Source organism: Eutrigla gurnardus (assembly GCF_963514095.1).
Source record: "Eutrigla gurnardus genome assembly, chromosome: 20".
NCBI classification, from domain to species: domain Eukaryota; kingdom Metazoa; phylum Chordata; class Actinopteri; order Perciformes; family Triglidae; genus Eutrigla; species Eutrigla gurnardus.
The window spans coordinates 11,685,624-11,703,810 of record NC_139931.1 but is presented as its reverse complement, the minus strand read 5'-3'; the positions used below and the strand labels follow the sequence as shown (position 1 = coordinate 11,703,810).

Below are 18,187 nucleotides of genomic sequence, written 5' to 3'. Positions count from 1 at the left end.
CGAGCGCCCGAGGCAAAAAAAAGAAAAGAAAAGTTGTCACATCTTTTCTTTGCTGTTGGCGGTGGCACACAGTATGGGTATGCAAATAGAGGGAAAATAGAGACTTCAGCATTGTTGACACGATCTTCCTACACATGAAGCACAAGGAGATATATTAGACCGGAGTCTGTCTCTCTACAACTGAAGTGGTTTAAGTACTTCTGTGTACTTTATTGATTTTTTTTTTAATGTTGAAAACCACATTAAATGCCATCATATCATCCACACAGTATATCATCCACATGACATAGAGGAACAAAACCGTGAGGAACAAAAAAAAAGATAAAACAGTCCACTGCATGACCCACATTTAAATACAACTTTATTCAGATCTGAGGACTCATAGCTTTGTATATATATTTATATATATATATATATATGTATATTTATATTTTCGACAGTCAATTTTACTATTCTTTGCTGAGGGGGCCAGTGTTGTCTTGCAGTCTCTCAGGCCACATATGTCCCTTGGCATCAGATGGGTCAACAGTAAGGCTGCTGCCGTAACAACTCCGTCCGTCCACAGCAACTTGACAGTTTGTTAATCTTAGTCCTGCAGCCTTTGTTGAAGAGTGGCGGAGAGGGCGGAGTCTCAGTGAGAGTATTGCTGTAAATCTGAGAGGATCGGTAGAGTGAGGGGCTTCCTCCCAACATGTAGCCCAAGATCTGTCCTCGTATATTTTTTTTTTATTTTTTTTAACATGAGTTCAGTGCTGTGGGCTCATGTTGCCCAGCTGTGATTCTAACATGTGAGAGTTTCCAGCTTCTCTCCGGACGCCCTGCAGGAGGCAAGGAGAGGAGTATTGTGGTTACTGAGGCGTAGCTGTGTCGGGCACTCCGTTGGCATGCTCTCGAGGAGATCTCATGTCCTCTCAATCCAGGGGCTTATGTAAGATGCTTTGAACAGGAGAGAGGAAAATACCTAAACCGGCACATCTTAAGACTCTGTGTGCACACGCATTTGTTTGATGGGATATAGATATAGAGTGAAAAAGCTTGATAAAGAAGGAGAGAGGGGAGTTCTCGCTGCTGATGTTCAGTTGGCTCGGCTTTAAGCTCACAGAGATTAGCCAGCTCAGCTCGGCGCTGTGCGCAGGAGGGCGGGCAGGGCAGCGGCGAGGAACTCCCCACAGCTGGGTTCAACGCCAGGGTAAGGGAGGTAGAGAGGGTGTGGAGGCTTAGGCCAGTGGGCCGGGTCACAGCGGCCCATGTGAGTAACATGCATGGAGGGGGGAGGGGCAGAGAGAGTTGAAGGGTGAGTGAAATGAATGAACGGAGGAAGAGGCAGTGGTTCATTCATGCCCCGTTGGTATGCATTTTACAAGCTTCCAGCAGACAGGATCTACATCTATATTGTATGTTCCACCGGGACGCTGTGTGTGCTTTCAAATAAATGCTGCATTACTGTGATGTGGCAGGAATCTGAATCTGTCCTTAGAAAGCTTTCGCACCGTTTGCACTCTGATTGATGGCAGCCTCTTTTCGGAAAATCCCCTCTGTGAGGATTCTCGATGGTGAGACACACTTTCACGGAGGTTCGTTTTAGCCAGATGAACAGCCGTTATGCTGCCGGTGGTGTAGCTGTCTGTCCCCTGCAGACTCGCTTCTGCCGTTTTGCGCTGGGCGACAAGTTGATTAGGTCGCATATGGAGAGACGCCGCCCCCCCCTCCCCCCTCTCTTTAAGAAAACGTGAAGCTTTGATGTGCATATGTGTGCAAATCTTTGTTGCTATCTTTAGCCTCCACAACTGTGTTTTCCCTCCTACTCCCACTCCTCAATCTCACACAGAGCAGCAAAGGCGATGCAATTATGTCTGGCCTTATGCTACCCCCACAGGAGGACGGCTTCACGGTGTCCGCTCACTGCTGCGCGGGTCCACCTGGGACGCCGCCGCACACTTCCAGCCAAGTGTGCACAGACTAAATCCCTGACATCACAGCACATTAGCATCAAACCGGTTTAATGACTCCTCACACCTGCCTCGTGACCCGTTCACCAAAAAAAAAAAAAAATGTCATTGTGCCCTCTCGCCAGCAAAATGTCAAGCCAGCTAATTCATAGCTCCATTGTGCACGTTTCACCACTGGTATTGTTAGTGAGAGCAACATGAACGGGGCCAGCCAGCGGCCATTTATCTTAATGAGAGCAGTTAACTCGGGGCTGAGCCGGCTTCCATGCAAAAAAAAAAAAAAAAAAACGCTATTCTGCCTGTGAACATCCTCTTATCTTCCTACCCGCTGACTTGATTTTTAAGGAATACATTTCGCCCTCTCGTTGAAACCTTAATTAGTTCTAAAGGAGATTAAATTATATGTAATTATTATGATAATATTTTCATTTATTCAAGATAACGGGCTGACTTTAGAGAACACAGTATTTGTCGGGAGAGAGCAATCTGCCTCACACAGTCAAAGTTATCAAGGCGTGAAATCAGGAATCCTGACGGCAACAAAATGTAATCTTTTTCATACAGAGGGGACAATAGAAGGAGCTGCATACTCTAAGTCTCCTTCTACACTTTAATTAAAACAGCTCACTGAATCTCTCCCTCTCTCACTCCCCCACCTCTCTCTCTCTCTATCTCTCTCTCTCAAGTGTGGAGGGCCAATTCTCGATGCAGAATCTAGTTATTTGCCTCACACCGAACTTGTCTTAAGCCCTGGCCTCGGAATCTTTGAATTGCTGTCTCTTAAATTATTCTCTCTCTCTCTCTCTCTCTTTTATTGAAATGCAGGTGACATAACTGAGAAATATATTGGGATTAGATGTAGCAGGCGGCACACATAAACACACGTCGACAATGCCGTGGTGGGACAGCGGGGGAGAAGATGAGTAAGAAGAAGAACTTTGGATGGATTTAAAGTTCACATAAAAAAAAGTTGCCCTTTAAAAAAGACTTTTTGCGTGTAACCTAAATGAGCCCGCGGTTGGTTACACTTTACATTCATCTGCTCTTTGTGAGAAAAACAATGCTTCGTGTTCGCTCCGGTAATTTCTTCTTTTTTTAATTTTTTTATTAATAAAGTCTGAATCTGTACACAACACTCCAGTGACTCGTATCACAGCGTTTAAATGAGCGCTTTCACTGGAAATGCTGCCTGACTTTGCAAAAGAGCAATATAGTAAAGGGTGATCGAAAGGACGTTCAGACAACATTCACAAATGACTTAAATGGATGAGAGAATCAGCTGGCGAGAACGTTGGCATTTAGAAACTGGATTGAGGTAAGAATGTGCGTGTTTGATTTCCAGTACCAGTCCAGTTAATGGATGCTGCAGTCGCACATTCTAAATGCCTCATTATCTGCATACTGTAGTTTTTGTTTTGCATATATGTTTTTACATCTTACAATTGTCAGGCTACAGAGAGGGGTTCTTTTAAGCCACGGTGGCTTTAGGACAATTCACAGCCCTGGATTCCTCCTCACATGTTGCAGTCACTCCGACTCACCCCTCTTTTCCTCTCCCCTCCCACCTCTCCTCCCCCCTACATGTCTTCTAGCCCGAGGGCAGGTAGGGCATCTCGTTATGGTAGTTGTAGTCCGGGCAAACCTTCTGGACCAGGCGGTAGTCTGTACTGTAGAAGGAAATGTAGATACAGATGACCTTGAAAGGCTTGGAGCAAATCCAGGACACGTGGCTCTGAATCTGCTCCTGGAAGCAGGTCTTCGACGGGTCGTAGTTGCACAGCGATGTGCGCTTGCTGCGATCCACCTTCTCATAGTCCACGCGGCAGTTGAAGATCTTTGAGTCCTTGGGGTAGACCACGCTCTGGCGCTCCAAGTCAAACTCCACCGCCTTGACCGGTGGCACCAAGCTGACGGAGATGTTGCCCTGGCCCGTGGAGTTGTGGCGAAAGTAGACGCTGAACGTGCCGTTACCGTGGTCCACGATCTTGCCGGTGATCAGCAGGTTAAGCCTCACCGTCTTGATATTGGAATAGAAGTCTCCCCAGCCAAACATCTTCTTGAACTTCCCGGTCTTAACGATGGGCCGGCGCTTGACCCTGGAGCTGGAGGCATCGGGTTTGAGCAGGTCGCTCCCCAGCATCTCCCAGAACTCCTGTTTAGAAAACTCCTGCTTGGAGAACGGGACCGGGGAGCGGTAGGGCAGCTCCAGAGAGGTGGTATTAGCAGCTCGGCTCTTACTGTGAAGCATCCAGCGGCTCAGGGGAGACAGGGGAGCCTGACCGCTCAGGAGGCCCACCGTCTTGGAGGAGTCGCCCGAAGAGCTCTTGGGGGTGGAGGAGTCGTCTTCTTGACCCAAGGCCACCTAGAGAGAGGAGGAGGAGGTGGAGGTGGGGGAGGAAATAAAGAGAGAAAGCAGGCAGTTATCAGCGAGGTAGAAACGTGGACAGAAAACAAATTAAAGGCTTAATCGATACGTAATTTACTGTTCATACCTCTTGTGGTAGTAACTGTGGCATTCTATCAATGTTATATACAGTATATATATATGGTTGAAATTTTGCAGGTATTGCTATTATTACATTGTTTTGTTTACCCGGCCATGAGAGCAAAAAACTCCTTCATGTCTAGTTTTCACAGAGCCGATGTAATTCCCTAAGCTCCCTAGTAATGGGCTCATATGCCTCCTTTGAGCTACTTGAGGCCAGAGGGATCAAAGAACAGATTCAAACAGAAAATCCACACTAAATCTGAATCCAAGTGTGTTACTCCTGTGGTCTTGGGCAGTTTAATCAATATTTGTGAGGGTGGACAATTTTCTACAAAGTCTTTAATCCTGTAAAACACTAAAGCTCTGTCATTACGAAATGCTTTTGAGAGTTGCCTCTCTGACAACAGAGGTTGGAGGTCGATTATTGCACTTACAAAGTGTCTGGATGCCCCAACAGGAGCAGGGTTCACGCTAACACACTCATTTCTACATTGTGTAAACACCATCCAAGGCGCTATATTAATGTTTCATCTCATTTTCACTCGAACCACGTCAGAGGAGGTCTCTTGAATATCACCTAATTGGAGAGAAATTCATAGATATAAATTCCGAAAGGAAGAAACTCGAAGTCGAGAGCGGACTAAGCCGTGTTTCCTGTTAAAGTGAGCTTTTTGCTTCTTAAGCACTGCGGTGTGAGCCTGGGAACAGGGGGAACCATTATTGCCTCGGAAGATTTGGTCGGAGGATCAAAGTGTTTGAGGACGGGGAGCTGGGCGAGCGGGGGGCCGAAGAATAAAGTATAATGTCCAATTAAGACTTTTTTAATTAAAGAAAATAATCTGTATGGGCACACACACACACACACACACGAAGCTCTCAGATGTCAACATCAACTGAGGGGAGGGGAAGAGGAGTGAGGGAGATAAGATAGTGCTGCTGTGCTCAGCAGTAGATTTGTGTGCGAGAGCAAAGTAATGGGTGATTATTCAAAGGTAATGATCTATTAACAGGTAGCTTCTGTCTAATGTGCCATGCAAGTCGCCAGCATCATTGTGTCAGTGGAGGACACACACATACACGTCCTCTTTTGAATTCGGAGTTGTAAATGTGAACAAATGAGTGATGCAAATGCGGGATAAGTTTGTGTATGTGCGCTCTACCCGGAGAGATTTTAAAACGATGCATAATGCATGCTCCCCTGTCTGTGCTCTGATCCGTCTACTGTCTTGACTGCCAGGGCTTCCTTATACAGATTTAGTCAGGATTATTAAGTCTGACTCATTTTTTATTCCATTTTTATGCAGGTTTTTCAAGCTCGCTCAGATTTGTTCACTTGCAGTCAGTCAGCGATATTGATTTTCTGTCTCTCTAAAAACATGCAATCCCTTTCATAACAACGCGTGTTGCATTTCAACTGCCTTGCGAGGATTCCCGCTGGTGTGGTTGCGGTCCGGTGTGGACTCAGATGAGAGGACTCCCCTCTTCTCCCTAATCTGGCCTAATTACCGCAAGGGTGTCGGAAGCCAGACATCCTCTCCTCTAGTTACCTGTCTGCCGCACCGCTACACTGCTGCTGCTCAGATCCTTCAGCCTCCCCACTGGGGGCCTGTAACTGCCTTGACAGGGACTCCTTCCACTTGAATCAGATAGTCCTCGCAGCTTCTTTGAGAGTCCCAAAGTCATTAATAATGAACAGAGAAATTTGGAAGGCCGGAAGACATATTGATTTTAATCTTTTCAGATATATCTTAGTTTTTATGTCAGAGGCCAGGCAGGATGACTTTGATGACAGAACACCATTTCCCCACGGCTCCTATTGAAGGAATAGTTTGTGTTTGATTTCTCTTCACAGCACAGAGGGCAGCACTCTGCCTGCCTCCCTAGATATTACTAAAGAGACCCCGTGGTGTCTGACAAAAAAAAAGGCGCTTTAGGGTCTTGAAAAGTACGTCCCTCTTGATTTCTATAAAACTGCCCCTTGCTTTTAAGATCCTGATCATTTTGCCAGCACCGCTGCTTATCTACAGTGACTCTTAGATGCTGCCGCCACTCATATCTGAGCAAAAACATATTGCAAAAATGCTTGGCTATAGCTTTCATTTTCAACAAGGAAGGACTCCCTTTCTCTTCATTAGAAAGCTTGCGAGTCCAGGCTTCAGGAGGAGGGATGAAGCGAACATTGTGCTATTGTTGAACAGAATATTTAAGCGCCTGGCGCTGCTGGAGGTGTCAGATTCAGTGTGCAGCATCATTGTCAAATACAAATGTTAAAATGAGCTTAATATGGCTCCGGAAAAAGAGGGTGAAGACTGAGCCAGAGCTGCAATTATTACTGCAGAGAGGGAACACATACTGTGCGGTTGTCCACACTGCCATGATGCATTTCAAGTGTGGTTTCATTTCTGCAGGTAAATGTTCTGCAGTATCTTCTGCAATGTCTTCAAACCCTAAATGATCCAGTGAAGAATACATCTCTGAGGTCACAGAGGTCATATGTTATACTGCGGCACGTAACTTACTTTTCATCATTAAATATAATAACAATCCCTGCTTTTACACTCCATTCTGAAAAAACTGCATACTGCTACAACTCTCTCGCCACTTTGCATTTAACTAGGAGAGTATATGAGGTGTAAGATTTAACTATCAGCACACTTTCAACTTTGGATTATGCAATGTAAGCAAGTTTAGGTGGTGTAGGAGTTCACTGTTACACTCAGATTCTTACATCGCTTCTCTGTAGTGAAATATTCTCACATTTGAAGCGACATCTTTTGATGATACACCTCAAATAATATTTATTTTTTCATTGATCCCTGTAATGTCAAAGAAGTGTTTACAAAATTGTGTACTTCAAGGGCTGCAGCTTACAGTCAATGTTCACTCAAACTAAAATATGCACAATCTTCATAGTGTAACGTAGTAAAATGTCTCTTTCAAAGTCCAGAACGAGTGACTTTCAGACTAAGTTTGTGTATCTTGGCAAGATCTATCCCAGCTTTAAGTACTGTAGGCAAAGTGTGGGCGATGGGCAATCAGGTCTTAGTGAGGGGGCGGAGGTTCGAGGTGATTTTGTCATTTGTCATGTGCGGTAAGTGAGTCAGTGAAACGGCTGGAGAGGATGGAAGGGGGCTGCAGGCTCTGTCGCTGTGGTAATTGTGAGTCATTCAGCCTCAGTGAGCACCAGCCCCGGGCCTCTCTCCCAGCAGGGAGTGTAAGGGGGGGGGGGGGGGGGGGGGGAGCAATCCTCACAAGCCTGTCAGCTCCACAGGCAATAATCAGCCTGTTACAGTGGCAGGTACAGCGTTTTAACCCCTTTCCCCCGGTGACAGAAGCACACGATGGTAATAATGTAGAGATCAGGGAGCCACATGAAATCTGTGCCTAAACTCTCATAGAAGCAGGGGGGCTGGTGACAGACCGGTGTGTCAACCACAGGACATTGTTCCAAGATTAGACCCCCACCTGAGTTTAAACATTCAGACTTTACTTGTTAAGTTGCTGGACATGAATGAAGGTTAGATATCCTACTGGAATGTTCTCTGCCAGCTTCTCGTGACTATTTGCAAATCAAATTTATTTGGGATGTATAGTGTTGATTCGACAAAACAAGCAATTTAAAGTCACCACTTTTGACATCAGGACATGTTTACTAAACAGACCAAATAGTTAATTAATCAAAAGAGGAATAAACTGTATTTTTTAATAATAACAATGGATAAAATGACTATATTCAATGAAAGAACAATGAAGCATCACCTGCAGTTCCCCTCAGATCAGCGGAGCATTTTAGTGTCTCTCAGCTCATTGTTTTGATTTTGGTTTGCTGTTTTGTTTCACTCCCACCGAACCTTAAAGCGTTGAAAATGTTAATGACTGGCGTGGAGCATTTAGCAGCGAGAGAGCCAGATATTTAGATAAGTAGTTGCTAGAGACCAAACTGAAGTTAAAAGGAGAGTGAATATTGAATTTACATTAATCAGTTGGCCAGAAAAATAACTCCAAATAAATGCTAATGTTTGTAAATGTTTGCTGTATCAACTTTATCAAGCTGATTGATATGTACGTAGTTGTATTCATTACTTACTTCCGCTTCTCCCAAGTGGTCAAAAAGTCAGCTTTTGCAGGTTTAGAGAATATTTTTGACTTTTAATAGCATTTTATGGTGCTGTAGTAGTGCATTACATCTTTTTAAGTAATGGATCCAAATATGTTTTCACTACATTTATTATTGCAGATTTAGGCCTCAATAACTGAGAAAATAAACAGCAGATTAGCAAATACTGTGAATAATTGTAGCAGTAATGGGGACTGTGTTGCAGGGCTCCTTTTCATTAATTATTATTTTACTGCTATTGATATGTAATACAAGCGATTTTTATTGCATTTATTACCCTTTTTCTGTGATATATTATGTATCTCAGTACACAGATTAGGTCAACTGCAGGTGAAAAGACATCTGGTAATCTAGGTTAATAATACATTTGGTATGTTTTGGTTACCTATTACCATAATTGTTTCAACAGCTTTTCAATGCTTTATTAAATACAGTATATGTTGAATACTATAGTATTCAACATATATTTAGGACTTCACTAAATTAAAATGACTGAAATTGAAGTTGCCAATGTCTTGATTTGCAGCTCATTCAAGAAATACTTACTAGAATGTGTATGTCTTTGGTGTGATGTTTTTTATGAGTTTGAAATTGCATTTTTATGGATGATTGATCTGGATTAAAGTAAATGAATTGATTGATACAGAGAATCTTCCCGTGGAGCCACCCAGCGGGGCTGAGAGCATGTGCTTGTCATGGAAGCTGACAAGTTCAATAAGCGCTCCATTTTCCTCTGGCTGTTGAGTTGAACATTTTCTTCATCTCTAATATGACATAAATTTTTAATTAAAGACCCAGGCAGCTCAGATTTTTAAAGTGTTCGTCAGTGCTTTATTCTCATTTTTCTCTCTGTCTGCTCACCCCATATCCAGATCCAATATGCTCACTGCAGGAGACTTCTCTGTTACATGATTAAAGTCTGAAAATGGCTGTGCCCTTATAACTAATTATTCTTCTGGCTAGTGTAGATCCAAGAAGAGGTAAGGGAGGGAAAGGTAATTTCACAAGAAACAAGCCATTTGACTCTTAATGAATAATTTACTCCGGCTTCTTGGGGGTCACTGGAGCTTAGAACTGCAGTCGGTGACAAACTCACGGCACTGAATCTTTTTATTCTAAACTCTTCCCCCGATCTATTCTTTCATCCTATGCCTGCTTCTCCAGCTCATTTTGGGCAGGTTCAGTTTGTGTGGTCCCGGTGGATTTGAGCTCATTTTGTATGCTCAGAGACGAGCCAGGCTCTGAATTGGCTATCAAACTTTTTACATTATAGGATATTGACAAGTTGGCCGTGCAAGGAGGGTACAGAGGGGACTGTTTCTCCCAAATTTGTCTCCAGGGAGAAAAGCATGCACTGATGGTGCAGAGCTGATTAAAGCCCTGCTACAGTATTCACAGCTGTCTGGTAAACGCTGGAAGGACTCTGCTATTGTCTAAAAGCTCCCATTGAATCTAATAAAGGCCCGCTGTCTGTCTTCATGCTGCAGTCATCACAAACATTTTGAGAAGACACGGAGCCTAAATGTAGCCTCAATAATTCTAGGAGTGATTTAGGAAACTTCTCAGAGCAACTCAGAGCAAGGAAGGGACAGATGTTTACAGTAAGAAGATGTGGTTGACCCTGTTCTTTTAAAGATCTGCTATTTGTTGTTCCAAAAAAGAAAAATGCATTTTTTGTGAAATAGTTAAACATGGTGGAATTCTGACAACCTGAATAAACTGTAAGGCCTTCTTTAAAAGCAGCCTACAACATATATTGTTTACCATGCTGGTGATTTTAGTACTTAATCCGTCACTTTCTGTGATTGGTGGCCGTTCCTCTGCATGTAAATCTATAAACTAGTGAACACTGTTGCATTTTTTCCAGATTCCAAATATCTTAGTGTTGTGATCACTTTAATTTCTGCCATTATAGCATTATTGCATTCGAATTTCATCACTAGGAGCAACTCTTTGTACTGGGAAGCTTCATGACTGCAGTCCCTGGAGGCACAAATACATAATTTGTTGTGGCCTGTTTCAAACCACAACAAAAACACCAAATGAATTGCATGTTCTTGTTCAGTAAATTGCTTCAGCAAAGGTCAAATCAAAAGTGTAACAGGCTTCAGCACTGAAAGGCTGGAACAGCTTTAAATCCAGATGCGGCTGCCAGATGTGTCCACATGTGTATGGTGAACACCTTTGATTGTTTTGAAGCTCTGCCTAGCTTTACCGACTGCCTGCATGTAAGTCTACAATATGCCACACAGCTCGGGCGACAGTGAAGCAACAAACAGCAAACTGTCTCTTTCGCTGAAGTTGATCTTTCTTCTGTTCAGCAGCATTCTTTGACTGATCGAACCAAAGGAGTGCAGGGCAGTGAAATCTGATACCGAGTGCTTACTTGAGACATTTGACACGCGTCCCGACAACAAGTGTGGTTTGCAGTCCATCTCAAGTGTCTGAGAACATCACCAGAGAGGAAACTCTTAAACAACCTACATGCCCAGTGACAAGTTATCTCTAACAGTGAATAATAACTCTCCAGAAAGTGATCATCAGAAATGACAACTTTTTTGACTGTTTCTTTCATGAATGGAGTCTTTTCTTAACATTAACCAAGCAGCCATAGTTGCCTAAACCTAACCAGACTCTAACTACACAGGTAGCAGTTGAGAAACATATTCCTTTTTAATGAACTGACAAAAAAAAAAATCGAACTGTGCTTGAGGTCAGCGAACTGTTCCCAATAACTACTAAACCACTACGGCTCCTCGCGGGGGTCACTGTGAAGCGGGGCACGGATCAGTGCATGGCTGCTCACACTGGACGGAGATAACGGTTAAAATAATTGCTCGTTGTTGTCCTACATTTCACAGCAATACATCGTCATCACCGTACTCTGAAAAAAAAAAAAAAAAAAGTTCCTATTATCCATTTATTATCCAAACTGGAAACACTTCTTGTTTCAAGCTCAGCCAGATCCCTGATCCCTGTGGCTGTGCGCCTGCTTTAATTGGAAACCCCTGAAACGACCCTCAGTGGGCCTTGTCTGGACATGTGCACCACTCTGACCCGGAAAATCACTGTACCGTCACGGGCAGCACGCCGGCGGACTGCACACTGCACGTTCATTCACGCAGAACAGATTGTTTACAGATTGTGAGAGAATATCAATGGGCTTCTGCACCCCGATCTCGTCCTGATGTGGTATCCAGCGGCTCCGGTCACACAACGATGAGGTCGGCATGAACCTCGGAGCCTGCGGCATCAGAAAAAAGCTTCGGTTTCCTTCTGTGTTAAACTGCGCTGACAGCCTGATGTTCCCCCTTCAAATAAGCCCACGTCCCCTGGTCCCATATCGCCTCGCCTAATATCGTTTGGGTTGCCTACTTTAAACACTGAAAATTGCGTTCTATATCGACGCTTTCACGGCACGGTAAAACGACTTTTACTATTGTCGGTTCCAGCGGCAACTTCTCTGAAATTAAAACATCTGTTAAGGATTTCCCCCACCCCTTAGTTATTCCTCTGTGTGAAAGTCAAGCCCATCTCTATCTGGATCCCCTGGGTGTTATATCCACTCATTCTACCCAAGGCTACGAGTCATTTTTCTTTAAGCTGCGCCGTGTAATCCGCCCTCCGCTATCTGAATCAGCAGACGAACCTACAGATATTCTTCCAGGATCTGCTCCGTCTCCCCTGCAGTCTCCCAGCGAGCCATGCCACAATAAATTGTGGTGGTTTTGAGCAGACAGCGTATTCCGTCTCAGGACAGCTCGCCGCTTCACCATGAAGGGCTGTCAGTGTGTCAGGGGGCATGCTTTCTTTTTCTGTCTGTCTCTCCCGGTGTCTGTCTGTCTGTCTCTGCGGTGGGGCTGCTGGGAGCCGGATGGGGGACGAGGGGAGGACAGGCGGGGGGCTGGCTTCCTCAGCGGGTGGTCAGGAGGGAAGGAGTGCACCTCTGGGGTCACTCTTGCTGTGGTGGTGCATAACTCAAGCTGGTTTCCACCACAGGCAGGAAGCCACAGAGGTTGTCCATTTGAACACCAGCAGCCCTGCTCATTGGCCACTTCTTCATGTTTATATGTTGGCCTTGAGTCGGGTCATTTATTTGATCAACACAAAAATAAGAATCAACATAAAAAAAAAGGTTAGAACGCAAGGAAAGAATCATGCAGCAAAGGTTACACCAGATGTGCTGGCAGAGCTAAGAGGCCGATTATGTGGAGTGCATATCAAATATAAGGAGACAAACAACAATCATATGTGCAATCCAAAAGCTCAGTCAAGAAGACTCAAACCCCTGCCTCTGTCTCTCCTACTATATCTGCTCACTAAATGCTCACAAATGATTTTTCTCTCCAAATGAAGTCGCTCCCAGATTGAACTTCTTTCATAAAAATAGGTCCACAATAAAAGGGTCCAAGCTGTTGGCATTCATAAAGGTCACGGCTAGGCTGAGTGCTTTTTCAAATAATAATGTATAAACAATTTGTCGATTTGAAAAACAGTGGCCATGGCAGAACTTGTACAGCTGCAAACAACAATTTCACAATTTAATTAATTCGGTAATTTAGTTTCATTTTAACAATGTTCAGTTAAAAACATCCAAAACCATATGTTTGTTGACTGTTATAAGACAAAGGAAAAAATTCAAATCCTCACATTTTGAGAAGCTGGAAGCGGACTAAATGATCAGTATTTTTAGTTAAAAAATTGACTGAAATATTGAATCCAAACAGTTGCTGAAGCATTCTTACTGACGGGTATCAGCATGTTTCCTGTGTAAACTATACTGCAATCGTTCTAACGATGGCAAACAACATTAGTGTGCTGCTGATGAAGAAGATGCCATGACCTCATAACTGTCCCTCTCAGATGTCGTCAGCACAATTCTGTCGGCTTCCTCTGTGGTTCTGCAGCCAAAACCCTCTGTTGTGATAGAAAATAGACAATAACAATAATGAATGAGTTTTGTATTTCCTGTGTGGGATGTGAGGCAGGGAGTAGAAGCTTATGAGCTCTGACATGCAGATTGCAACAGTGATGGCAAAGAGGAAGACTCAAGAGAGCGAGAAAGCCCAAAACAAAACAAAAAAAAATGTATTCTCTCTGCTGCTGCTTCACATTTGTGTCTGCATGAAATACATTCTTTATCAGACAGTGAGTTTTTTCTCAGGATTGAGGTGGTGTTTCTGCTTGGCCGGGGATGTATCTGTGTGGACAAGGTCAGGGACCCTGCCAGGAGGACGGCCATCGAAGAAGCCAGGAATCTAAGGCTTTGTGACGGGCCAAAACGGAGAGATGTGGTTAGAATTAGCGGCAGGCAGCCACTGCTTTTTAATCTTACACACAAAGACTCGGGTTTGCCCAGCGTGTGTTGTCTGGCGACGTTCCAGCTCAAACTACAGGCACTTCTGCTTCGATCGTTCCACCTTTTGTTGTCTCTGTGTTTTGACTCCAGCGTCCCATTGCTGTCCACGCGGACTGGTCACAATCTTGTCTTTGTCATGAACAGGATATTGTCTCCGTGAGGCTTTTCGGTGTAAAGAACAGAATTTGTTTTTTTAATTGACGCGTTAAATACGTAGCTTGTGTTTCCTTGCTGATGGCAAAGTCAAATGGAGGGTGGTGGGAAAAGTTTAGAAGTGGGGAAACATTCTGTCACAGCACTGGATCCTTATTTCATTCACGTGTCACTTTGGCACTATCACCGTGCGCGGAAACCTTGGGATATATATGAATGTCTTCATTGAAATTCAATCTGCAAAAAAGTGACATTCTCTGCAGGGTTATAGAGGTGAAATTCAGCTATCAAGCGCGATGGTCAGCGTCTGCATCTGCACTGAAAGCAATCAGAGGGAGTATAAAGCCGCCCTGTCTCTCACGGCCACAGAGAGCCTACCTGTGTGAAAGAGCAGCTGTGAGCTCAGGGATGCATGACGCGGCGAGCGCCTCCATCCAGAGCCGTCTTTACCCACGCGAAGGTTACAGCGCATTTCAGGGCAGGATTCCTTAATTAATAAGCACTTTTCATGGCGTGCATGACAATAATTTATGTCTCCGTTTTTGTAATTGTAATTACCTTGAAAACATTTTTGCCTGTTTGAAATAACCAGGCGTGATGATTAAGAAGGTAAATTCACTTCTAGGAAAAAAAAGATTTTGGAGTGATCGCAGGGGAGAGAGAGTGTGCAGATCTGTTGCACTTCATTCTTCATCCTCTAGTTATTTAGATGCCTGGCCACACCCCCTCCCGGGTTCCACCGGCTTGTGTGGATTAAGTGCATTTTCTTGGATGCTTTCGTGCAAAGGGAAGAAGGAATCAACGTGATGACTGTCAATGAGCTGCAGAAACCTCTGAGGCAGATGTTGAACTTATTCCCCTTTCTAGCACTTTATCCACACCTCACTCCCTTCATCGCCCCTCTGTACTCTACCTGCTCTATTTGCAACGTGTCGACGTTTCTCCTAAAGCCACCTATCTCTTCCGAGTGCTGATCAGCCGTTTATTGACGAATTATGTCCTCGCAAAAAAACTTTCACATAAAAACTGAAACAAATAGTCAATTAGTCGACTTGACGGAATAATCAGCAACTAATTTTTCAAGTTTAAATCAAACATTTGATACTCCTGCTTATTTTTCTGATGAGCGCTTTCCACAATTTCCCAACGTTTTATACACCAAACGATGAATCAACTAATAATGAAATTAAAAAGCAGATTAATCATTTTGAGAATGATATTTTGTTACAGCTTTACTAACATCTTGGCTCTGCTTAACCAACAACTGACCGCTAATCACAAGGACACTGAGAGGACATAATATTTCAAATATAGATATATGCACATCAGCCACTTAGTTCGCTGTAACAAATCCAGTCAGCTTGCCGAGCATCACAGAAGAGAAATAACTCTAACCGCTGCCAAAAATAAACATAATTTCTCAAGCAGTCAATTATACAACTGAGATGGTTTATATTATTCATAACCCCCCATTCAAATACAGAGAATAATTAACATTTGAAACACATCATTCATCACATAAACAACAACCAGAGTGACACCTTGTGTTAATAGTCGCCTATATTAGTAGTCATTTGGAAAAGGCCCCTCGAGACCCAAACCCACTCTCAGAATTGCCAAGCTATTACAACAGAAAATCTTCTAAATGGAATTTTAATGCATAGTAGGCTTATACGATTATTAATCACGACTCCGTTGCATAATAAAAAGTTACTTAATTTATTAATTGCTCCATAATTTATCAATGTCACGGGGCTAATGAATTACCCAAGATCTCCTGCTGAGGGACGTCATGTACGTTTTTCATGGATACATGGTCTGGAGAGGGAGAGAAAGGCCCAATTAATTTCATTATCATTAGCCATAGTGCTTTTGGGTTACAATGGGCTGTAGCCCTGCAACTCCCAGAACCGAGACAACACAAGAGCGAGTGTTAAGCCTATTATCCCACACTCTTGTATCTAGTTATACAATGGCTGAAAAGGCACTCATCCCCCATATTTTAAGTCAGCGTGTGGTCTCCTCTCTCTCTCAGATCTGTTGAAACAGCTGTTTCTCAACCAAATAAGTCCGTGTGTGTTTAGTCTTTTACACGGCCCGTCTGACAGACCCCAAATCACCAAAAGGGCACCTGAATAATACATTAATATGAAAACCACAAGGTCATCCTTGAAGGGATGCCGACACAAACGGGTGCATATAACAAGCACTCAACCTCACTTGAATATTTCCACTGCACCGCTCTGTGTGTGTGTGTGTGTGTGTGTGTGTGTGTGTGTGTGTGTTTTCCTTTTTGGAGCTTGCTCATTTCCTGAGCCCCGCGATACTCAGCCCAGGGGTTTCCGAGCAAAAGGGTGTTCAAGTTTCCTCATGTGAATCAAGAGCTGATTTCTCATTAAAGGCTGCTTTTTAATAAATCTGCGAGCGAACATGAAAGGAGGAGTGCGGTTATGTAATGTCGGAGGTGTTCATTAAGACTGCACAGACAGTTCATGTTTACACATCTGGTGTTATAGGTCAGCAGGGGTCCTCCGGGAAAGCGTTCAGGTTTTTAGTATTACTTCATACATCATTAGTTCACACAATTAAAGAGATATTTCACTCAGATTAACGTAATCTCATATTACAATCATATCTGACAACAAGTCGAGTCTTCAGAGCAAAGACTTTACGAAGAACAACTGCTTTGCTTATTTTTCTGTCATGAAAAACTACTCCATCCTCTGTCTTACAGATCCTTCAGTACATCTGCAACCACATGCAGCTGTTAGTAAATTAGATATACATAATGATACATATGGAAACAAAGCTGTTATCTCTAAGTTCTTTATAAGCTGGTGTGTGCATGCACTGTAAACCCACTTTCCTCAATTTACATCTCCTGATGAAGCTCAGTGCATTCCTACCAAACTTATAAAAGCTTTCACATTATTTTGCCTCTTTTCTTGCTTTGGCTAGAATGGAAAATGTTACACCTGCATGCAGTTTCTTTGATTTAAGACGCATGTTCACTTTTTGTCTAATTATTTAGGATGAAAATGATGACTTTAGTGTGCGTCCTCTCCAGTAACCCAGATATGTCGATAGAAAACAGTGGTGATGGACGCGGGCGGCGCGCTGCGCTCCGCACGCTGCCTGCAAGTGTCCGCTGGGAATATAGTGACAGCCGAGCAGACCGCGGCCGACGTCAATGTTATTACCTTAATGGTATTTACTTCACAATTACAAGCTGGTGCCAAAATATCACGGACAATCAGCGCAGATGCGTCCGGAAGCAGCGAGCAGAGCGCAGCGACAACATCTCTATGAACCACAAACGAGCCGCACGTCCGGCGAATTATGTTGACCGTCATCATCTGTTTCCACATGTCGGTCAGCGCGATTTTACTCTACTTTTAATTCGCGTTTGTGGGGTTTTTTTTGTGCAAATGCAGGTGCGGACAACTTGCCGTAGTTTATGACGCAGGTAGACTACAAGGTGTTACGTGGATACTAAAAGGCCATTCGGATCGAGGTGCGTAAAGACCACAGTGTGACTTTTCCTCTTTTCTTACCAAACAAGCGGTTCCGTTAAGAAGGAGCAGGATGAAGCCGCGGTTGGGACGCATCATTCCGGCGCGTAAAACCCACAGCTCCCCCTCCCCGGTAGGAAAAAAAAAAAAAAAGAAATTAAAAAACTCCCGCACACGGGCTTTTCCTCCTTCAGGAAGATGTTCTTCCTCCGGCACCGGATCCCTCTCGGCTGACGCACGGTCCCATGTCCAAGGCAGGCTGAACTGCAGCTTCCACAAACCTAATTGAAAAAACACACACTGGAAACCACTTGGATTCCCCCTTTTTGTCTCTTTTTTTTTTCTCTCCAATCCCGGGTTTGAGTCAAATTAGTTGTGGTCTGAGAAATCCATGAATATGCGGTCGGCTGTTATCATCCATGCAAAACACAGCAAGATATCCCAGCTCAGAGTGTAATGGGTTGACTGGGAAGTGGGCAGATCATATCTGGTGATTGGTGCCAGTGGAGATCCTGGACTAATGGAGCTGCAGCCTCCTGCAGAAACTGAGCGATGCTGAGACTGGCAACAGCGAACACACGTTTTACAGTTTCTACTCTCTCTCTCTCT

The 18,187-nt window shown here is 43.8% G+C and overlaps 1 protein-coding gene across 1 annotated transcript; it reads right to left on the bottom strand.

Annotated features, from left to right (window-relative positions):
- Positions 1 to 3,046: 3,046 nt before the first annotated feature.
- On the bottom strand, positions 3,047 to 18,090 carry LOC311031603 (neurexophilin-1). The gene is made up of 2 exons (XM_084037968.1): positions 17,621 to 18,090; positions 3,047 to 4,311 (listed from the first exon to the last, which is right to left on the bottom strand). The coding sequence occupies exons 1-2, from the start codon at positions 17,675 to 17,677 to the stop codon at positions 3,538 to 3,540; spliced, it is 831 nt and encodes a 276-aa protein (XP_083894094.1). The 5' UTR covers positions 17,678 to 18,090; the 3' UTR covers positions 3,047 to 3,537.
- Between the last annotated feature and the right edge of the window lie 97 nt (positions 18,091 to 18,187).